General features: G+C 49.5%; 1 protein-coding gene across 1 annotated transcript; it reads left to right on the top strand.

Annotated features, from left to right (window-relative positions):
* The first annotated feature begins 20,002 nt into the window (after positions 1-20,002).
* Positions 20,003-21,579, top strand: PTF1A (pancreas associated transcription factor 1a). The gene is made up of 2 exons (XM_035022390.1): positions 20,003-20,795; positions 21,184-21,579. The coding sequence occupies exons 1-2, from the start codon at positions 20,003-20,005 to the stop codon at positions 21,384-21,386; spliced, it is 996 nt and encodes a 331-aa protein (XP_034878281.1). The 3' UTR covers positions 21,387-21,579.
* The last annotated feature ends 636 nt before the right edge of the window (positions 21,580-22,215 follow it).

Here is a 22,215-nt window from a genome sequence, read left to right as displayed (position 1 = left end):
GATTTTTAATTATTAAATAGGGTACTGTGACAGAAAAGTGAACAGAAATATTGGTCCATGGTCTTTCGACCATGTTTTAGCCCAAGAGAAATGATCCCCACAAATGACACGCATGAAGCTTTCATCACCCATTTAATCAAGCACCAACTGACTTTCCTCAGAGACCTCAGAAGAGAATCACTAATTAAAACCAGATGCACCTTTCCAAGATCACTCTGTCCTAGTCATGGTTTCTTTTTCTGAGGCGGAATCATCTTTTTCTGAGCCCAGAGATAGTACAGAACCTAAATACCATTAGGGAGTAGAATGTTGGGTGAACAGCTCTTGGCTTTGGTAAGTTTTGCTCTCTGTCCCAACTTGTCCACAACAATGTTTAAATCAAATGGTGGAAAGAACGCTAGAGAAAATTCACGTATTTTTAAGACATTCTAAGACCATTATTTAGTAAAAAATTTCCCACACTGAATTTAATAGGTAAGCTATGGAAGGGATTAAGAGAAAGGTACCCCAATATCCACTCAGTTAACTAAAACTTACTGGGCATCTGTTTATGTTCTAGTGCTAGTGGCTTTCACGTTATTCCCATTTTACACACATGCACACACATGAAACAAGCACACCCTCTGGGAGGGAGGGAAGTATTAAGAGAATGTAGCCGAATTTCTTTTGGCCCCTCTACCGACCATTGATTTTTGAGAGATGTTGCCTCCAAAAGCGTGGTCTTTACCTTCAGCACCAAGGCCAGCACACCTGGCTCTTCTAGGTTCCCCTTACGCTCCTCATTCCGGGAACTCTCACGCTCAGAACTGCAATAAAGAAATGTTCTTTGTCAATTAAACCCGTCTTCCTTATTCTTAAAAACACTTCATAAATCGTTCTTCATGGAGTTGTCACTGCTACCAGCAGGAGAAGTTTCTGACAAGGAGAGATGAAAATTTATTGAAGACCTGCCTCTTTCTGAACATAGGGGTGCGCAGGCCCCCCCACACACACACTCTCACTCACACACACACGCTGCCAGATGGGCTGTATGTTGGTTGAGTTCTGCTCCCATCACTCCCAGCACCTCATAGCACCAGGAAGCAGTGAGGAAGAGCATTCCTTTCCTCAGTTCCCAACAAAAACTGACACCCCCCCAAAACTGCACAGACTGAGACAGATGGTGGGAGAGGACCGCAAATGCTCAGGACTCTGGTTTTCTGAGATTTGTCCTTCTAAGAGCTTTTTATCCTTTGGGTTTGTGTATAACCCTTGACTGTAAGGCTAACTAACAATCTACCAAAAAGATTGCCATTCCCAACTAAAGTAATAAAAATGTTCTGAGGGAGACAAATCGGACAATTGGCAACATTATTCCCATTTCATGGATGAGGAAATTGAGCCCTAGACGTTAAACTACTTGCCCAAGGTAACTCAGTGAGTCAGTGACAAAGGCGAACCAAAAAGTCAGATTTCGTCTTCCTTTCTGCAGGTCTTTCATCAGCAAGGTAGATATAGTTGCCAACTGTCTCCAGGAGCCCCAATTCTGTACCCCTCCCTCCGGCCCAATTATCTGAAAACCAAAAGAGTAAAAAAACGAAAATGAGACGGAGGTCGGCAGGGACGTGAGGCCGCGGATTGCTGCCGCTTCCTTGCTTCCTTTTTTAGAAGCTAAAATCGACTCTGCTCTTCCTCGTTGACAGCCCCTTGCCTGCGGCGCGACTCCTGCCCTCGGCGGGGGTCCGCGCAATCTGGGCGCCTCCAGCTGCCCCTTCTCCACAAGTCGCCAGCCGCAGAGCTCAGCGCCAAACTGGGACGGAGCGAGGGTGCCCGGGAACCCGTGCCCGTGGCCCCGCCGGAGCCGCCCTGGGCGGCGCTGCTTGCTCTCGCTCGCCCGGAGCGCAGCCCGTCCTGGAGCGCAGCGGGAGGCAGGGAGGCCGGTGGGCGGCCAGGGAGTCGGAGGGCTGAGCCCGAGTCCCGGAGCCTGGGCTGTGTGGAGCGTGGAGCAACGGTTTCCCTCAGCCAGCTCCCTCCTGGGTTAGCACTCAGTGCCAGGGAGCAGCACGGGTCTTCTCCACCCCCCCACCCGGCCCCCCGCCCCAAGCGCACCCGGGCCAGCTTCCATCTGATTAGAATGTTTCTTCCATCTGATTAGAATGACAGTAGCTTTCAAGTCATTCATTATGAGAAGAATTTTAGTCTTCAAAGAAAAAAGAGGGTCCCACTGTAATTGTGAGTTGTAATAAATGCAAACTTCTGGTGCCTTCCTCTGCAGTATGTAAGACAGTAAAAAATGTGTCTCGTCCAAGCGCACCCCCTCCCCAAGCCCATTGTGAAGTCAATCGCTAACAAAGGGGACGTGTGAATATTCAACACCGAGTCTTTCAGTTGTATTTTCTGGAATCCCTGAGTCGGCTCTTTTTTTTTTTTTTTTTTTTTAATCGGCGAATACCTGTTTAAGTTTTAAAAGCACATGGAAAGAGCCCGCGAGCGACCATATAATTTGATTTGCCAGGCAATCTGCAGAGCGATCGCACATCATTTATAATGTTCATTGAGCATTTTGCCTAATTGTGTCTGTCTCTGAAAGGGCAGCGCACCCCCTCCCGACCGCGAGCAGCACAAGTGGCGACATTCCCATGGAGCGGCCGCGCGGCAGCTTGCCGCATTCAGCGCGGGCGGCCGGGCCGCGCGCTTCCCCGCCCAGGCGACCGCGAGCGCCTGACACTAATAGCTCGCGGCTCAGGTACGAGCGGGCGCCGCGCTTGACTCCATTCAATTCACAACCGGCCGCGCTTGCAGGTGTCGCCTTTTGAAACCTCCATTCAGGAGGCCGCTGTTCACTTCTCGCTGCGCCGCGGGTTTTGTAGAAGCGCAAGAATGGGGCTGATTATTCCCGTGCCCACATGCCGCCCCCACACGCCCCCACCCCATCCGGCGCGAGGCTTCCCTTGGCCAAAAGAGGCGTTTAATTAGTTCTGGGGCCGCAGAGAGCCAGCGTGGCCGACAAAGCCCGGCTCCCCAGGTAACCTCGGTTCCCTGCGGCCCCGGGAGGGGGCGCGCGGCGCCAGAGCACCGGCCTCGGGGCGCGCGCTGCCTCCCGCGCCGCCGCGGTTCCCCCGACCGCCCGCCGGCTCTCCAGCGGGAGGAAGGCTCTCTCGCCGGGCTTGGGTGACCTCGGCCGTCAGCGCCCGCGGCCCCCGGGCGCGGCCAGCCCTCGGCGCTGCGCCCCCTTCCCGCCTACTGCCAGGACAGCCGGGGAGATGGAAGCTTAGTTGGCAAAAGACGGTGGCCGTAGCTGTCTTGCGCGTGGGTGTTCTCCCGGTTACGTGTTATTCTCCCCCTCCCCTCTCTCGGGGAGACATTGGAACAATGTTTCGGGGAGACACTTTCTCTCTCTATCCGCCTCTGCGGCTCTGCGCCCGGTGCGCTAAGCTCGAGGGAGATGGCCAATGTCTGCCTCACCGCCGCGGCCAGGGACGCTCCTTCTGCATCAGCGGCTCGGGCGCCTGCGATGGCCCAAAATACAGCTGCCGGCAGCACCAGCCGGGTCGCATTCCCTGGGCCGCCCGCGCCACAGGTACGACCACCCCCTCCCACCCCCACCGGCCCTCGGAGGGCTGCACGCGCCGGGGCTCGGCCGCCCCTGAGCCGGGATCGCGCCCCTGAGAGCTCGGCCTTTTGCTGCGGGCCGCGCACGGCCGCGGGGGGAGAGGGGACGGAGGCGAGGCACTGTCTTGCCAGACACTTGCGTTGTACCTTTCAGCGCGGAGTGGGCGTCGGCCGCCAGGCTGGGGCGGGGGCCCCTCCCGCCTTATCATTTGATTTCCGCGAGCGTCTGAGGACGCCGGCACCCATTCGTTCCACTCGCTGCGCTCTGTGAACGAGCCCGGGGCGGGCGGAGGGGGCCGGGCCGGGGGAGGGCCGGGTGGTCTCCCTCCCCCGCCCGCCCCGCAGGCAGAGCTGGAGCACAAGTGTTGGGATTCCCACGGACCGGCGTGCTCTGCGGCTGGAGGCCTGGGCACCCGGGGCCCGGGAGACGTGGCGGACACAGAGGGGTTTGTAGACAGGGTGACCTCCGCGCTCCCTCTCTGAAAGGGCCTGAAAGGAGCCGTTTATGGTGCATTACCAGTCAAGGGCTCAGGTACCAGCGCCTTGTGTCGGGAAGCCCCGGCGGCCGCCCGTGCTGCAGGTGTCAACTATACAAACGCCCCCCCCCCGGGTGGGGGGGGCGCTTCTGAGAAGGGGGCACGGGAGGGGCGCCCGACAGCGCCAGCGCCCGCCACTCGCCGGGTTTAGTTTTTTCTCTTTGCCGAGAGCAGCCAGCCTGGGGTGCAGGCCCAGGTCCTAAGGGGCTGGTAAAGAAAGCAACAGGGACAGGGGACTACAGCAGGTTATTTATGGGCTTCATTTGATGGAGGGGGGAGTCGGGGAAGGCTTTGGGCCTCTGCCCAGCCCCGGCCCGGTTTCATGGCTGAGGGCAGAGGGAGGTCACAGGAGACACTTTGAGTGGAGGCGAGGGCTGTGCCCATGTTGGGGTGCTTGGGCCCCCAGGGGCCTGCCAGATTTAATTTGAATTTCCCAAGTAGGTCCATCTTCTCCTTGTCGGTCTTCCCGTGCAAAGAAGGGCCTGAGGCTGGGTGCACCTTTAACAAAGGTGAAAGTAGTGGCCTTCTCTGGCCTCTCCCCAGCGCCAGAGTCACTCCCTGCCCAGAAGAAACCAAGGAAGGTGCCATACCCTCAGTGGTAACCCCTGGTGGGCCCCTCTGTTCACCCAGAGGCCCCTCAAGCCAAGACCTCAAACCCCTCAGGTTGGTTTCTATAAAGCAAAACCTGGAAATGGTATTTTCCTTTGGGAGGAGATTGTTAATGGAGTTTACTTTCTAGGTTGGCCCTCAGAAGCCTTCACGGGGCCAGCATACTGTAGAAAAATAGCACAAAACACTGCCATGATATTGAGATAATTTAAAAAAAAATAACAAGTGGTGTTTAATGATTTCAGGGACAACTTGAAAAAGAGAATGAGGCAGACACATATTTTAGGTGTGTCTGAATGAAACTTCTGGGTACTCCCAAAGGTTTTAGAGGTTGTCTGCCTTATTTCCTTATCTAGTATTACCTGGAAACTTCCTTTTCCTTCTTGCAGGCGCATCACCATAATCACTTTTATATGAGTCATCTATCATTACCATTAGCTTTTGACTGAATAAAATTAAGAGATTTTCTTAAAGTAACAGAGAAATTGGACAGAATGGTGAAAAGGATGAAGATGGGTATGTGTCTGAAAAGAATAGTTTGAGAGGAGAATAAAGGGGAGAGAATAGATTTCTTACAAAGTGAAAGAAAGGCCTTCCCATCTAAAAAGCAAGGCACAAATCACCCCTGCTTTCACTATCATCACATTCACAACTAAATTTCTTGAAGAAGTTGCCCAAATTAGGTGTCTTGATTTCCTCACCTTTATTCGGTCCTCAGCACATTGTATTCTGGCCCACATTTTCACACTGAAACTCTCTCTTTTTAAGTTTTCACCAGTAACTTCTATGTCCCCAAATTTAAGGACAATTTCCAGACCTTATCTTGTCTAAAACTGCAGCAAACAGGCCCACCATTCATCCTGATACTAAGAGCAGAATCCCCCATATCATTTTGTTTCTCTCTCTTCCCCATATTCAGTAAGTCACCAAGTCCTAACATTCTCTTTCTAGAATATGTCTCCCATCTGCCCCTTCCTGCTGGTAATCTTGCTTGGCTCCAACCTATTCTCCAGACTGCAGCCTAAGCATCCTTCCTAAATGGCAAAGTCGATCATGTTACCCCCTGCTTAGAACCCTTCCATGGCTTCCCCATTCCCTGACTACTTAAGTATAAATTATAAACATGCACTAAACATGTGCTACTGGACTAGTCAATTACATACATTATCAAGAATAACACATAGGGGTGCCTGGGTGGCTCAGTTGGTTAAGCATCTGCCTTCGGCTCAGGTCATGATCCCAGGGTCCTGGGATTAAGCCCCGAGTCCGAGTCGGGACTCCCTGCTCAGCAGGGAGCCTGCTTCTCCCTCTCCTCCCTGTTTGTGCTCTCTCTCACTATCTCTGTCTCTCTCAAATAAATAAACAAAACCTTAAAAAAAAAGAATAAGACATGATTTTAAAATAATGAGATAAAAATATAGATTATAGTTCAATATTTTCTTCTCATACCCCAGTGGATCTTCTTATCCACTCTGGAAATGACTGGTCTGTATTAGGCCGAACTCCTTAATACAGCTTATAGGGTCTTCCTTGATCTAGGCCCTGCCCACATTTCCATTCTCATCACCTCTCTTTACTTCATCCTTAATAAACTTCTTTTATTTCTTCAAATGCCATGATAATCATTCTCTGTTTGTCTCTGGTTCACATTTATTTCAACCTCCATTCTCTGTTCCCACTAGTCTGTAAGCTCCATGAAAAAAAAAAAAAAAAGATCTGTTTGATTTATCATTCTGTCACTAGTGCTTATCACAGTTCCCAGCACAGAATAGATGTTCAATAAATGTTTGTTGCACAGATGAACAGGATGCTTCTCAGAGACAGTTATGTTTGCCATAAACAGGCTAGAAAGGAGAGAACACTGCTCCAGAGAAATAAGAATCAAGCAGAGGTTGCAGAGGGGGAAAAAGGAGGCACAGGAAAGAGGATGATAGTGTCCAGGCATCTTTCTGGACCGTGGTGCATGAACTAGGATACAAATTAGGCTGCTCTATAAAAGAGTGTAAAAACAGAGTGATTTAAACGAGATGGCAGTCTACTTCTCCCTCACAAAAACAAAACAAAACTGGAAAGGTACTCCAGGCTTGGTGTGGGATCTAAATGATGTGGGAGACTCAGACTCCTCCTGTCTACTCTTACCCATCCCAAACCTGTAGCTTTCATCTTATGGTTCCAAGCAGCTACTCCAAACCACTGCCTTGGCATTCCAACCAGTAGGAAGAGGGAAAATGGCGACACTGGACATGCTCTTCCCCAAAGAGTGAGCCTCAAAAGTGAATATCACTTCTGCTTACGTCCTACTAGTTAGAAGTTAGTCTCATAGTCACACTGAGCTACAAGGGTCACTAGAAAATGTAGTTCTTATTCTGGGTGTCCACGTGCCCACCTAAAATCGGGGGCTGCTATTACCCAAGGCAGAGGGTGAGAATGGATATCAGAATTTTCAGTATCTGAGACATCTGGTGCTGCTGCCTTCCTGAGGCCTGGCTAAATGTCTGCTCTTGGATGCTAGGACACTCCCTGTATCCCACGCCACAGCCCTCTTTTAGCATTTCAGGGAGTTCAAGTTGGTTTCTGTGACTTGAAATCAGATATTAAACCAGTACGCTAATTTATTATTTCGGCGGTGACACCAGGTGAAGTGTGACAACACAGGTGTAACAGATAAGCCAGGTTACACTGCAGTAGCCACCCCAAATCTCAGGGGCTGAACACAAGACGAGTGTGTTTCTAGTCCTGGTTCCCTGTTCTTGGAGGATTTTCGGGGGGGGGGGGGGCGGGCTGCTCATTGCAGTCACTCAGGGTCCTTCCGCTCCAAAGTGTGTTTCCCACAGTCACCACAGAAGGAGAAGCAAAGAGTACACTGGCTTTTAAGCCCCCTCCCAGAAAGGACATGTCACTTCTACTCATCTTTGATCACCCCAAGCAAGTGATACGGCCACACCCCACCTCAGGGATAGCGGGAGGTACACGCTTCTCATCTGCCTGGAAGAACACGCGGAGATCCGGAGCGTGTCCCGCGAGCTCCCCCAGCACGGTTGCCTACCTAACAGGGGGAGCTTGTCAGGTTGCCACTCACTGTAAAGCATAACCTGATCCTTCTGTACCTTCCCCTCTTCTCTGCTCAGGTCAGCCCAGTGAGGGAGGAAAAGTGCTGTCTAAGTACTGGGGACTTTAAGGCCAATAAGAACATAAATCTCTCCTGTCATTTGAAAAATAAGGGCCCACCCTGATGTCGTGAAACGGACGACGCGTTGGCAGCTTTGGTTCTGCCCAGGACATCCTTCACACTCTTAGGCATCTCTGCACGTTTTCTTACTCTGTCTTGGATTTTTATAGTGGGTTTGTGCTCACGTGTGGTAGGTTTCACACATCTGAAAAAAAAAAAGACCCAAGGACCAGGAATGTGCGAGAAGGGAAGATGTTCTACCCTGAGGGAAATACAGGGAAATAGGCTTCCAAGGCTGGCAAAGGCTAGATAAAGGGGAGAGATTCAAGGGGCTTGAGGAGATCTCCTAGTGCTCCCAACATGCTGCGATAAGGCCTCATTTTAAAAATTCATCCCTGTGATTTATGGCGTTACCTTTCAAGGGCACTAATAAAATGCCAGAGAGATGAGTACTTGGTTGCTATGTGTTGCTCACACCTTAGTGAAGCAGATGTTTTCCTTTATGGCCTCTGGCTGAGATCAATGGCCCTGAAGTAATTGGCTTTTAAAGAGGGCAAAAAGGATAATTTGGAACACTGGACATTCTTTGAAGACACGGGTCTTGGTGGGGCATATATGTGGTCATCGTGAGGCCACTCCATGCCTGAGCGGAGGCAGGACTAAGAAAGAAGACACAAAAAGGCAAAGTGAAATGCTCTGACCCTGGGCTTGCTTGAGACGGAGCCGGCCACATCCCATGGATCTGCTGGCACCTCATCCCCTACAGCAGGGGAGACCATGGGCTACTGCCTGCCTTGGCCTTTCTCGTGAATAGATTCAACCTCCCAGCAACACTCTTCTGCCCCTCCTCGTGTGGTTGGACTCAGTTAAGACTCACCTAACTCAATATCATTATCTATATGAAGTTCTTGGACTGAGCCCCTAAACCTCCACAGTAGGCCTCACTACACTGGATTAAAATAATTGCTCCCCTCTCTTACTACCCCAAGGATGTCTTAAGGCATAGAGACTGTATCTTGTTCATCTCTGTATCCCCAACATTAAATGGAAAAACGTGGACATTTGACTCAGGTGGATCTGAATGCCAGTTGGAGACTACTGGTCTATATAATGCCAAATGATCAATTACATTTTTTTAAAGTCAAATGGTCTTGTTTTTTTTTTCATCATTGGGGATACAGAGATCCCCAACATTTCTGTATCCCCAACATTCCCTTATTCTTATGTAATTTTAAATACATTCCAAATAGCATTCCATATTTTGACCAGGATGAGGCCACTGGAGGCTCATTTGGCATTATATAGACCAGTAGTTTCCAAAGTGAACAAGATGTTCCACTGGGCTATAGGAAAAATTTTAGAACTTTGATTATATTTTTTCTCATCTTCCTAAAATTTCTTTTTGTACATGTTTTAAATGTATGCAATATATTAATACAGTCTTATTTCTATGTAATTTTAAATACATAAATATACATACATTCACATTTAGAGGGCATACTCAAACATGGTAGTGATAAGGTATCAGGCACAGCTAATCCTCCCCCATACACACACACAGTATTTTTCTTTCCTTATTTGATAGCATTCCAAATTTTAACCAGGAAGATGGCCACCCACTTAAGACTACATTTGTCAGTTCCCCTTGTAGCTAGAAGTGGCCATGTGATGCCTCCAACCAATTGAATGTCAGCAGCTGTGATATGTGCAAACTTCAGGTCATGTTCTTAAAAGGAAAAGAGTGTGCCTTTCTTTTTCCTTCTTCTTGCTGGCTGGGATGCTGACGTGAGGGTAGGAACTGGAGCAGCCATCTTAGACCTGGGATTAGGCGCCATGTTATAGAGCAGCAAGTCACAAAGAAGCTGGACCCCCACCCCATTTAACCATCATATAAACTTCAGATTGCTTATGCTTGGATTATTAAATGAGAGAGACTTAAATGTAATATTTTCATCACTCTTATCTTTCGATATTTGTTAAAGAAGTCAGACCTTTATCCAGAATCATGCAAGGTGTTCAGTCAAAAAAATTGGAGACAATGAAGTCTTAAATCAATTCCTTTCTATAGACAATCAGGCCTGGCTCAAGGTGAGAGATACCAATGGAAGAGCTTTTTTTTTTTTTTTTTTTAATGCCTGTGATATCACTTCTCATTCATACTTTCTTATTTCTTCTGTGCTTTATAGACATTTAATAAAAACTTAGTACTGTATACTTGAAAGTTGCTATGAGAGTAGAGCTTTGATGTTCACCATAACAACAACAAAAAGGTCATTGTATGAGGTAAAGGATGTGTTAACTCACCTTATTGTAGTAAACATTTCACCTTATATAAGTGTATCAAGTCATTACCTGGTACACTTTAAATTTATATAGCATGATATGTCAATTATATCTCAATAAAGTTGGGGGGGTAGAAAGAGAAAAACTGATTAATTAACCCACTGAGTAATGGGAGAAACAGGACGGGAACTAGCATTCATTGAGGACGTACTGTGCACTGGCTAGTTTACACATACCACTTCATTAACTTCCATCAACAATTCTTAGGGTAGATAGTATTATTTCTTCCCATTTCCATGGTCAGGGAAACTAAAGCTCAGCAAGATTAAATAACTTATCCAGGAACAAACAACAGTAAGGGGTAGAGAGGATATTTAAATTCGAATTCAGATCCACATGAGTCAAATGTCCACATTTTCCCATTTTCCACTCTTTTGTATTTCAAACTCTTCCTTTTTCAAATGTGCAACCTCTTCCTTTTGCTTCTTCTCTCTTGTTTTGCTTCATTTCCTTTATACTTTGCTCCCTTGTCCCCTGTCCCCTCCACCTTCTAATCCTTTTGCCTGAAGCCCAGCACATGAATTTGATAATCATCTCGAACAGTGTTTCTCAAACTTGACTTTGCATGCTCTCTCTCTTTCTTTTTAGTGTTTTTTTTTTTTAATTGAAGTATGGTTAACACACAATGTTACATTAGTTTCAAGCATACAACATAGGGGGTTGACAAGTCTATACCTTATGCTATGTTCACCACAAACTTGACTTTTGATATGTATATGTACTCATATGTGTATAGGCACATATATGCATATCTGTACTTATATATAAAATCTCTACCCTTTTCATAGAAAAATGAAACAGCCACCAATAAAAGCTTTTATGGGTCCCCAGTGCCAGCTTAAGTTATTATTAATATGAAATTGTTTAAATGTTTACAAATAAAAAGTTGGCATAACCTCTATATGTGTGTTGTTCTTTTTTAAATTTATTTATTTTAGAGAGAGAAAGAACACACACATACATGAGTGGGGGGAGGAGCAGAGGGAGAGGGAGAAGAAGAGGGAAAGAATCTCAAGCAGACTCCATACTCAGTATGGAGCTGATGTGGGGCTCGATCCCACGACCCTGAGATCATGATCTGAGCCAAAACCAAGAGTCGGCCACTTAACCAAATGAGCCACCCAGGTGCCCCTATATGTGTGTTGTTCTTTTAAAATTTTTTAAATCTATAAGTCAATAAAATTCAAACTAACTTTAATATGACAGATGATAGGACCTTGTTGTAATGACATTCACTATTTACGAAGTTGGTATGATGTTGGTCCCTATCTTCAGTTCACTGTACGTCATGTGATGATTCATTTCTCCCCCCAAATTAATTAATTAGCTTATCATGGAAACTACCATGATGGCCGTTGTTTGTCTAGCCTGTTTTGTGGTTATTTAGTCTTTTCTGGGCAAAGCACAGTATCTGTGTATTTTCTTTAGCAATTAAAATAGCCTGTTTGTTGGTATCACCACAATCTTAAACATGAATGGTAACTCAAATTCAGGCTCCAAGTTCAATGGCAGGGCCAGGTTATAGGGTGGTCATCCAGATGGAGCACAAAATACTCATACTTTGTTGTCATTGTTTTTTAAGATTATCATCCACACAAAGTCACAAAACTGAAAAAAAGTCACAATTTATGGTATTTAAGAAATATGGATCCAGAAATTCAGAGGTCCACATAAATGAGAGGTCCAATGATAGGACCATCACCAGGACAATCAAACTCCTGGGTATGGGAACAGTCCCTTGTTATGAAAAGAAGAAAAGCTATAATCCACTGATTAGAGAGGCATGAGCAGACTGTGGAAAGATTGTATCATGTAAGAAGCCCGGCTTACTTTTCCTTCCAGGTGAGGAAAGACCTCTGACTTCTCCACAGAGCCAGTGAGAAAGGAGGGGGAAGAGGGAAAAAGCACTCGTACTCAAGGTCTGTCTCAATGTGAGTCTAACCAATGTTTCCGAGAGCCTACTGCAAAAGAGGAACAGGAGAGCCTGGTCTGTGTGAACACCTGCTCGTTGAGGGCTGTGGTCTTCATAGGCTTCTCTCCATGGGCCACACTGTAGAGACGGGCCACTCTTCTAGGCCCTGCTGTGTAGCCATGAGCTTGGCAATATGCTATAACCAGGCCTAATCCTAACTCTCCCCAAAAGTTCTGAGAACAGCTGTATCTTCTAGTGTCAATAGTGAATCAAGCTTAGAATTTGTTGATATTTATCCACTATCAGTCTAGGAAATCGGGTTGACATTGGCAAAGCCAACAAGAATAACTTCCATCTGATTAATAGGGCTTCTGCTTCCCACTGACAATATATACTTGTCCAATCCACCAATGTTTACCGCGCATCCACTACTGCTAAGTAACTTACTGAGCAACTACTACCGTGTGCCTGGCACTGTGTATGTGTTTATATTTAACCCACTTCACTTTCACAGTAGGCAATGAGGTAGTAGTAGTATAATTTTCTTTTGCATTTTGCATATGCAGGAATGGGAGCACCAGTGGATTAGGTAACTTGCCCAAACAGCTGATCGGGAGCTGAGCCCCTAGAATCCAGGCAGTCGGGTTCCAGAGCCCACTCATGAGCTCTGTGCTACCCAGCCTCTCTGGCTGGATGCCTGGAGATTGCAGTGGAAGGTGGGCTGCTACTTTCCATGTGACAAAAATAGGCTTAAACCTCTAGTGGCATCCAAACTGAGAAGGGTCTTACGGTGACAAAACCCGAGGTATGGCAAGGTGTATGCAGGGTACTGGTTTCTTGGAACACGCAAGCATGAAAATTGTACTCCTGGGCTTTTGGGGGCAGCTTTCCCAAGTAACTGATGTTTCTTGACCACTAGTAGGCACTTCCCTGCTTGAACTAGGCATGGTCTGGCATAAGCTTCTTCAAGCAAGGTTAACCGAGCTAAGGAAAACATTTTGCTCTACACAGGATTTTAAGGAAACAACAGTAATAAAACCACTTCAATACTCCAACATCTTCATGACCACTAAGTGAAACCTAAGGTCTTATTGATATGAGGTAGAAAAAAAATCCCACGGGAATCAAAATCATGGCCTGCCAAGTGAGGAATAAAGTCAGACCACGGATAGAACACAAAGGTATTCAGGACACCTGGGGGCTCAGTCCGTGAAGCGTCTGCCTTTGGCTCAGGTCATGATCCCGGAGTCCTGGGATCAAGTTCCGCACTGGGCTCCTTGCTCAGTGGGGAGCCTGCTTCTCCCTCTGCCTACTGTTCCCCCTGCTTGTGCTCACTCACTCACTCTCTCTCTCCATCTGACAAATAAATAACTTAAAAAAAAAAAAAGAACACAAAGGTATTCTAAGAGATGCAGGAAGTATGATCTTAATTCTGAGTTCCCAGGAGTGAGTGATGTGCAAGTGAAATGAAATTACATAGTGGAAAAGTCAAATGCTAAGCCATCAGGCCACCATGAAAGCCTGTCAGTAAAGATATGGGGGAATGATGATGAGATTCAGCCAAGTGAAAAACGCAAGGTACAAAACTAGAAAGACATGGAAGAAAATAGACCAAAATGTTCACAGTGGTCACCTCTGGGCTGTGGGACTGGACGATGCAGACAATGTGGTGGTTTTAATGAGTATTTAGTCATTGTCAATTTCCTTTATATTGTCGAATCCCTATAAACCTTGTTTGATAGGGATTTCATGCAGGGGATAGCATTTCATCCAGTGTCATCCCATTTCAACTGCACTGTATGCAGGACTTAGACAGTTAACAGAAGGAGCTCACTCAGGACCTGGTCCATGGGCAGGGTGCCCTGGGCCTGCCTGCACCACCCAGCCCTCATTGGTCCTATCTGCTAGAAAGTCTCGCTGATTTTTGAAGATGGCACCAGCTGATATCCAGTTTCTCTGCAGGGCTCTTCTAGGACTTATATGAAGAGATCATCGTCCAAAATTTTTCTTAAAAAATAAGTTCATTAATTTTAAAACGCTTTTTTTTGCATATATGTTCACATATTTCAAAAATCCAAAGGCCCAAAAGAGTCCACCATGAAAAATTCTATCCATTAACCACTCAGTGCCTTTCTCAATGCAAGTGATGTCATCAGGTTCTTAGGTATCCATCTAGAGAGATTTGATGCCTGCAGGAACAGATGCACTCACATATATGCACTGTCCCCTCTTTTAAACCAGCCACCCTTGCTCCTTTCATATAATGGTGTGTCTTGGAGACTTCACATCACTACACCAAAAGCATTCTCATTCTTTCGTATGGCTGCTGACTCTACAGATGGACCATAATTCACTCAAGGCCCTACGGACCGACATGAAGCCAGAAAATACAGACAGCTTTGAAAAGAAACAAACTGAAAAATCCCGAAGTTCCTGTTTCTATTAAATTCTTCTTTTTTTTTTTGGCTTTTCACTGCTCACTATGCAAGGCCAAGACCCAGAAGTCTGGTAATAATGATTTTTGGTGTTTACATTACTAAAGGTCAAACACCTTTCAGAATAACAAGACTGAAGGACAAAGTTCAGAAGCTTTGCTATTCATTGAGTAAACGTTGTCAGGATGGAAAACACTTATTTGGATAATTATATCAGCATTTTGGTGTTTCTCCCTCAAAAGATTAATGTTTAACAATGGGAAATGTAAAGTCAAGAAGGAAGGAGGTGGGTGTTCAGTGTTTGGATTTTCTTGTGTTTTGGGGCAGACCTATGCCTCCTGCCCTCATTCCCAAATGAGACATGGCCCAGCTGGGTTGTTTTTTTTGTTTTTTGGGTTTTTTTTTAGACTAAGAAGGCTCAGCGTGGAGAGCATCTGATGGCAAAATCTGGCAAACGAAGCTGACATCCCCACCTCCTTGTACCACAGATCTACTTCTACGTGTGGCTCCGGGGTGGTATCTGTGGTGCTCCAGGAGAGTTACTTAGCCTCTCTGAATCTTACTATTCGCAAATAATGATGATACCTCCAGGTGACTTCACAGTGCGATGTTAGTTGATCCAATGTGAAAATCCTATTACATCAGCTACTTTAAGTGTAGAGATAGAGGAGGGGCTGAGAGATGCTATGTGACATAAATGCGATATAAAGCCAGACCAACCTGGTGTTGAATCCTCACCCCTTTTCTTACCGGCCATTCAACCATGGATTGTAGGCCGAGCCTCACTTATTCACCGGGTGAAGTAAGGAGGACACCCTCCAGGTTGCAGAATGATGCGGGTGAATGATACATATGTCTGAAAGTCCTCCAAAATGTGTCTGCCTTTCCTAGCATTCGTGTTACTCCTGCCTACCTTAGGATAGAATAAATATAAGGGCTTCAAAACAACTCAAGGACTCAGATCAGTGTAAAGGAGGGTAGGAGGGAAACAAAGAAAACCAGAGAGAAATCCCCAGGGCATCTGAAGAAATAGAGTGTTAATTACGGATGAAGTAAGGAGTACCTGAGAGGCATGGAGAGGTAGGCAGGGGTAGTTCAAGGAAGGCCTCAGAAGCTGTATCAAGGAGTTCAGCATCCTCTAGGCCCATCACTTCCAGGATGGAACAAAATGTCAAATGATCCCACCTAGTGGGCTTTTTCAGTGGAAAAACCATCCATAATCAATACAGTGTGACTTTGGGACCAGAGGAAGTCCCATGATCCCATATTTAATTTTGCATACTTTGTCTTATGCCACGAATTACACGATTCAGTGATTCCTTCCTCAGCATTCAGGAGGTGCTGTGGTATCCGCAGTGCAGCCAGGACTCACGAGTTAGGGAGGCCAGAAAAGTGGTATTTGGTAGACGGGGTGGGCTTCGAACAGGGCCTGGACTGACTCCATTGCACACCAATATAAATAAGCCCTTTATGAGTGGGCAGAAGCAGGGCTGGAACCTGCTCTCAGCAGCCAGTGGAACCAGCACTGGGCTGAGGTCACCTGCTGTGTGACCTTGGGGAAGTCACTGAACCTCTCTGGGCCTCAGAAACCTTTCACCATTAACCCCATGATTCTATTTTTCAAGCCCTTCCCTAAGAGTATAGGGATAAAGAATGGGTTCCTGAGGGCACTAGAGTGGAGAGAAGAAAGGTTTCACAGAACAGGGGAGGGAGAAGGAGTAGCAATGAAGGTGGGAACAGATATAGGAGATGACAAACAACCACCTGACATCACATCTGTGTGATTAGTGAGGAAAGGGACAATCTGGGTCACGAGGAATCAACATGGACCCGTTTTCAAATCGGGAGACAGACCAGGGGTTACATCCTGGAGTAACTGCTCGCAAGCACTAGGTGAGGAATGTAGGATACCGTGGGGGCAGGACAGCTGCACCTGGTTTCTGTGGAGTTTGGGCTCCAGCAGGGAGGACATATGTCGAGCAAGTGTGGAACATTATGGGAACATGTGCAGGGCAAGCCGAAGGACGGAGAGTCTGGAGGCCCCACTCTTCATTAGTGGCCTCTGCCTGCCAGGGACCTGGGCTCCAAGCCTCCAGTCATTGTTCCCAAAAGTGAGGGCAAGATGCTAGAAAGGTCCGATGGGAAACAAATGAACAAGTGTTCAGGTCCTTGATACTCCTGGGAGGCAGAGAGCTGAGAGACCGGGGTGGGGGCACCACAGGGCCACTGGGCATGCCTTCAATGCCCAGTGGCCCTTGCCAGAATTTCTCCTGGACTGAGAACCTTGAAGATGGTATGAGGCCTCTGAGCAGTCCTGAGGGAAGTGTGGCAGGAGTCAACTGGGTCCAAGACAGCAGGTGGCACAGAGCGACTTCGGAAAGATTTGAAATTGCTGCTGCCTACCTTAGGGGATGGATGTTATTTTATAAAACAAGGCAGAGACTCCTTATAAGGTTAGGGGACATCTCTCCTGAGAACAGAGGGTGGAAAGAAAAAGATGCTGGACCTCAGCAAGGGGTGGAGAAACTTGCAGCTCTGGGATCAGTTCTGTCCCTGTCTCCAGGAAGTACCTGGAACCTTTTGATCTTGTCCCTCTCCATGTTCACCCAGTGCCCAGGGGGTCAAGGAAGTGAGGAGGGAGGGGCTGGAAGGAGAGTTGGGCCTCTAGCCATTTCCTCAACCAATGGGTTGCTTCCAGAGGCAGAGCCAGCCATCCACACTGTTGTGACCTCCAGTGACCCAGAGAAAATTTCCTTTATTAGTGGTGAAGCCTTTCTTCTTTTTATTAGAGAAAAGAACAATCATGTCTTACTTACATGCATGCCCACACCAGTACCCCAGTATCAGCGTCTGCAGGCCTAGCCCTTCTTCCCAATAGGACTGGTCTCCAGACGGTGGTTCTCTAAGGGGAAAATGGTGGGAGTGAGGAGCAAGAGGGTGAAGAGGGTTATGTCTGGAACAAGTGAATACCTTCTCTTTTCCTCCTACCCCGTGCTCATCCATGAAGCCCCAGGAACTGTCCAGAATGTCCATGCTAGCTAGCTCTGCTCAGCCTCATGGGGCAGTAAGGTTTCCAGCACACTCCCCATTAGCTCACCTGGGTGCCCAGAGTAATTTTCTGTACTCTACCGCAAACTCACTGAGCATATGTAAAGTGATTTTCTGTGAAGGCTAACTTAAAATCACATTGGGTAAAAAGATACCCGTATACACACCTACTGACTCCCAAGAACCCCAGCTTCCCCCAACATATTCATGACACAAATACTTTCTCAAGAGCCACCTAGATCTATCAGAGACAGCCTTTGTAGGCTGGAATCCAATCTTTCCTTCACTGAACGGTTAGCACTATTTTGGATAAGTCTTTGAAGTCTGATCATTCCTTAGCCTTCCAAAGTCCTTAGATTGATCCAAGAGCATGTTCCCACTTAATTTCAGTCTAACCAAGTGAGGGACAAGGATGAGGGCCTTTTAAATGTAAAAAGCATTGGGTGCGCACCACCAGCTGGCTAGACCTGTGGTCCTGACCCCCCACTGCCCAACAGTTTCCTTCTCCTTGAGATGAGAAAGATAAATCTAGATGCAAGAAATTGCAGCCCAGGCTCTGACACAGGGTACCTGTCCACATGTTCATCCGCTTAAGGATAACCACCTCACCAGGAAGGGCATCAGCAGACACATGAAAGAACTTGCTGTAAAACAATAAGTCTTTGGGTGAAAATTGGGGTTTTGACAGTTCAAGGTAGGGTTTTCTCTGGTCTTCTAATCTTATGTAATTTTTGCTCCTAACTTTTGGGTCTTAGAATTGAATTACGTACAGTGTAATGTCTAAAACCAAGAAGCCTGTCGAAATTACTGTTCTTAAAAGGCATGGCCTTGGATTTTGAGAGGAACCTGAAAACCCCCTAGAAGCCTCTGGTGAGACAAGCGTCTGAAAAAGGAAGCGGCTGACCCACGAAGCCCTTGGCTCTCAGTCCTCCATTCAGAGAACATGCGCCACTTTACTCTCACTTTACTCTCCCAGGGTGGAAGTTGGAGCTTGGCTTTTTACAAGAATTGCCCCAACCTTGAAAATGTTTGTTTGTTACTCTTAAGATGAAGAATTCGTGTTGCATCGCAGGCTGTGATAAAGCGTGTCATGGGCAGAGCACATACGTTTTGCGTTCGGTGTTTCTTTTTTTAAGGTCAAGAAATAAAAAAAATCATTCAGGGACAATCCGGTGGCCAGCAGAAAGGTGAGGGACTCGGGCTTTGAAAGGGTTCACACTCCGCCCTTTAACTTCCATGCCCTCCCTCCGGACTGCTCCAGAGCACACGATTCATTTGACTTCTTTTGTATCGGGTTTTATTGCTCCAAAGCCCTAGGGTCTCGATTTGCTCTCAGAAGAAACGTGCCCCACTGAGCCGCTCTCCGAGGCAGCCCCTCGGTGTCCCCGTTTCTCTCTCCGGGCGGGGTAAAGGAGGGGAGGCGAGGCGGGCCGCAGGCTCGCGCCCCGAAACTCCGCGCAGGGTCTGGGACGCCTGGGATGCGCCGCGCCGCCTCCCAACCCCACCCGCACACACCGTGCCAACTTTACAGGAGACGCAGAAAGTCCGTTGAGGAGAGCAGACCCGGCGGAACTCAGGCGGGGGGCCGGCGCGCGCCCGGGTCTGGCGGCGGCGAAGGCACCCACCCGACTGCCCAGGCTGCCGGCGGTGCCTGCGCCCACCCGCGAGGAGGAGCGGCCTCCCTTCGCAATCCGCTCCGCAGCCTGCGCCGCCCACGCGCACCCACGGGACCGTTTGTGGCGGCGCGAAGACGCCCCGCGCCGCGCCCCGGCCCCCAGGCGGAAGGGCCGGGCTTTGAGCAGCGCGCCGGGCCCGGGGGGCGGGGGGGCGGACACCGCGGGCCGCAGGTGCCCCCGGAGCCCCGCGCCCCGCGCCCCGCAGGTGCTCGTCAGAAGGGCGGGCGGGGAGCGCCACGAGGGGCCCCCGGCCGCGCGAGCCCCGCCTCCTCCTCGCCGCGGGAGCTCCCACTGGGAGGAAGGCCGCCCCGGCCCCCGCGCCGCCGACGGGGCCCCCCTGCCCCCTCGCCGCCGGCACCCCGCACTCGGTGATTGGCTGGCGCCGCGGGTCCCTGGCACGCGCCTGTGGATGTAGTTATAAGAATCCTCGCGTGCCGGCCCTCAGCTTCAGCAAGTCGGCCACAGGCCTCCCCAGCGCAGCGCGGCGCCGGCCAGAGCCCAGCGGCCGCGGACGCCCCAGGGAGGCCGGGGGCGGGAAGCGGGCGGGCCGTCCTCCCGGTCTCGCGCTCACCACCCCCCCGCCCCGGGAGGGAGGGGGCCGCCCTGCGAACCAGCAGCGCGCCGCCAGACTTCCAGAGAATCCCTCAGCCCCTCAGCCCGTCAGGCCCGCGGCGGCACAGAGCATGGACACGGTGCTGCTCGAGCACTTCCCCGGGGGCCTGGACGCCTTCCCGTCTCCTTACTTTGACGAGGAGGACTTCTTCACCGACCAGTCCTCTCGGGACCCTCTGGAGGACGGCGATGAGGGGCTGGCGGACGAGCAGGCCGAGGTGGAGTTCCTCAGCCACCAGCTGCACGAGTACTGCTACCGCGACGGGGCGTGCCTGCTGCTGCAGCCCGCGCCTTCGGCCACGCCGCACACGCTCGCCCCGCCGCCCTCGGGGGGCCCCGGCGAGCCGGAGGACGGCGGCGGCGGCGGCTACTGCTGCGAGGCAGGGGCGCCCCCCGGCGGCTTCCCCTACTCGCCCGGCTCGCCGCCCTCGTGCCTGGCCTACCCGTGCGCGGGGGCGGCCGCGCTGTCCCCCGGAGCCCGGCTGCGCGGCCTGAGCGGGGCGGCGGCGGCGGCGGCGGCGGCGGCGCGGCGGCGGCGGCGGTTGCGCTCCGAGGCCGAGCTGCAGCAGCTGCGGCAGGCGGCCAACGTGCGCGAGCGGCGGCGCATGCAGTCCATCAACGACGCCTTCGAGGGGCTGCGCTCGCACATCCCCACGCTGCCCTACGAGAAGCGCCTCTCCAAGGTGGACACGCTGCGCCTGGCCATCGGCTACATCAACTTCCTCAGCGAGCTGGTGCAGGCCGACCTGCCGCTGCGCGGCGGCGGCGCGGGCGGCGGCGGGGGCCCGGGGGGCGGCGGGCGCCTGGGCGGGGATAGCCCGGGCAGCCAGGCCCAGAAGGTCATCATCTGCCACCGGGGCACCCGTAAGTGCGTCCACAGTCCAGCTCAGGGAGACGGGGCGGGCACGGGAAGGCTCCCGGAGGGGGTGGGTGAGCGGACGCACGAGCCAACTGACGGACGGACAGATGGTCCGTGGGCACCGGCGACCGTGAACACGAGTTGGCGTTTCGCAGGTGTTTTCCGCCACTTGACCGCGGCTGGGAGGGCGTGCGTCCGCGACGGACTTGCAGCTCCGGGGATTCCGGGGAGGGGGCGCTGGGGGGCTGGGGGTGGAGGAAGAGGGTTCGTTTTAATGTAGCCTAAGACGCCTGTTCTGTCGAGGCGCCCAGGAGGGGATCCTAAAGGACCAGAGGGCACCGCTGGGAATAGAGTTGGACGTTCACGGTCTGTTTTCTCTTCTCACCTCCTCAGGGTCCCCCTCCCCCAGCGACCCGGATTATGGCCTCCCTCCCCTTGCAGGACACTCCCTCTCATGGACTGATGAAAAGCAACTCAAAGAACAAAATATTATCCGAACAGCCAAAGTGTGGACCCCAGAAGACCCCAGAAAACTCAACAGCAAATCTTCCTTCAACAACATAGAAAACGAACCGCCCTTTGAGTTTGTGTCCTGAGAAGTCCCAGACCCTCCTGAGGATCTGATTATGTCTCTGTGCATATTGTACATGTAAATATCTATAATATAATTTAAGAATCACATTTTTCTAATGGCAATCAACTGTTATTTATCTATTTATTATCCTGTCAAGTTAATGAAATAGACGATCTCTTTTTAAGTATATAATTTATCTAATTTATCCTGATTTTCTAAAAATATGCAATAGCCTATGATTTCCCCCAGCACCTTTGGCAGAACTCTGCGTTGTTGGAAGAACTCTGGCCAGAAAACGTCATGCTAATTTATTGCCAGATATGGTTTATTTCTAAGCGATGTTAATAAATGCTATTTACACCTTTTTCTAAAAGTTTTTTGTTTACTACATGATGGGGATAGTTTTTTTTTTTTTAAGAAGAATTAACTTAGTCTGTAAAAGATAACTGAACCAGACGCGCGAAATGTAGTTATCTAGTAAGAAACCAACCACATTTTAGTTCGATTTAGCTGAAAGTGGGTGGGTTAGGCGGTTAGGCCCCAAGTCTCTAAGAGGGCCCTTCATCTGCATTCCCTGCCTTAAATAGTAACTTTGGTCTGTATTTTTATCCTATCCTCCAAACACCCTATGAGGCAAATAGGTCATGGTGTATTTATTATTCCCATTTTTCAGAGGGGAAAGCTAGGGCCCAGAGACGAATATTTGACTTACCCAAGGTCACCCCTACCCTGTCTAAGCATACTGCTTGAGGTGAGTTGGGAGCAGTGGGAACAGGGGACTAGTTTCCGGGGCTGGCCAAGGGAGGGGGGCCATCGTGCTTCCACGGAGGGGCTGGGGAGAACGGGCAGCT

The sequence above is a fragment of the Mirounga leonina genome, unplaced genomic scaffold (genome assembly GCF_011800145.1).
Source record: "Mirounga leonina isolate KUSES-001 unplaced genomic scaffold, KU_Mleo_1.0 Mir_175, whole genome shotgun sequence".
NCBI lineage: Eukaryota > Metazoa > Chordata > Mammalia > Carnivora > Phocidae > Mirounga > Mirounga leonina.
Note: the sequence above shows the minus strand (reverse complement) of the source record. Positions and strands in the feature narration are given on the sequence as shown.

Coding starts and splice junctions, on each gene's coding strand:
- PTF1A (XM_035022390.1), top strand. CDS start 20,003: ATGGACACGGTGCTGCTCGAGCACTTCCCCGGGGGCCTGGACGCCTTC. Junction 20,796..21,183: donor CATCTGCCACCGGGGCACCC/GTAAGTGCGTCC, acceptor TCACCTCCTCAG/GGTCCCCCTCCCCCAGCGAC.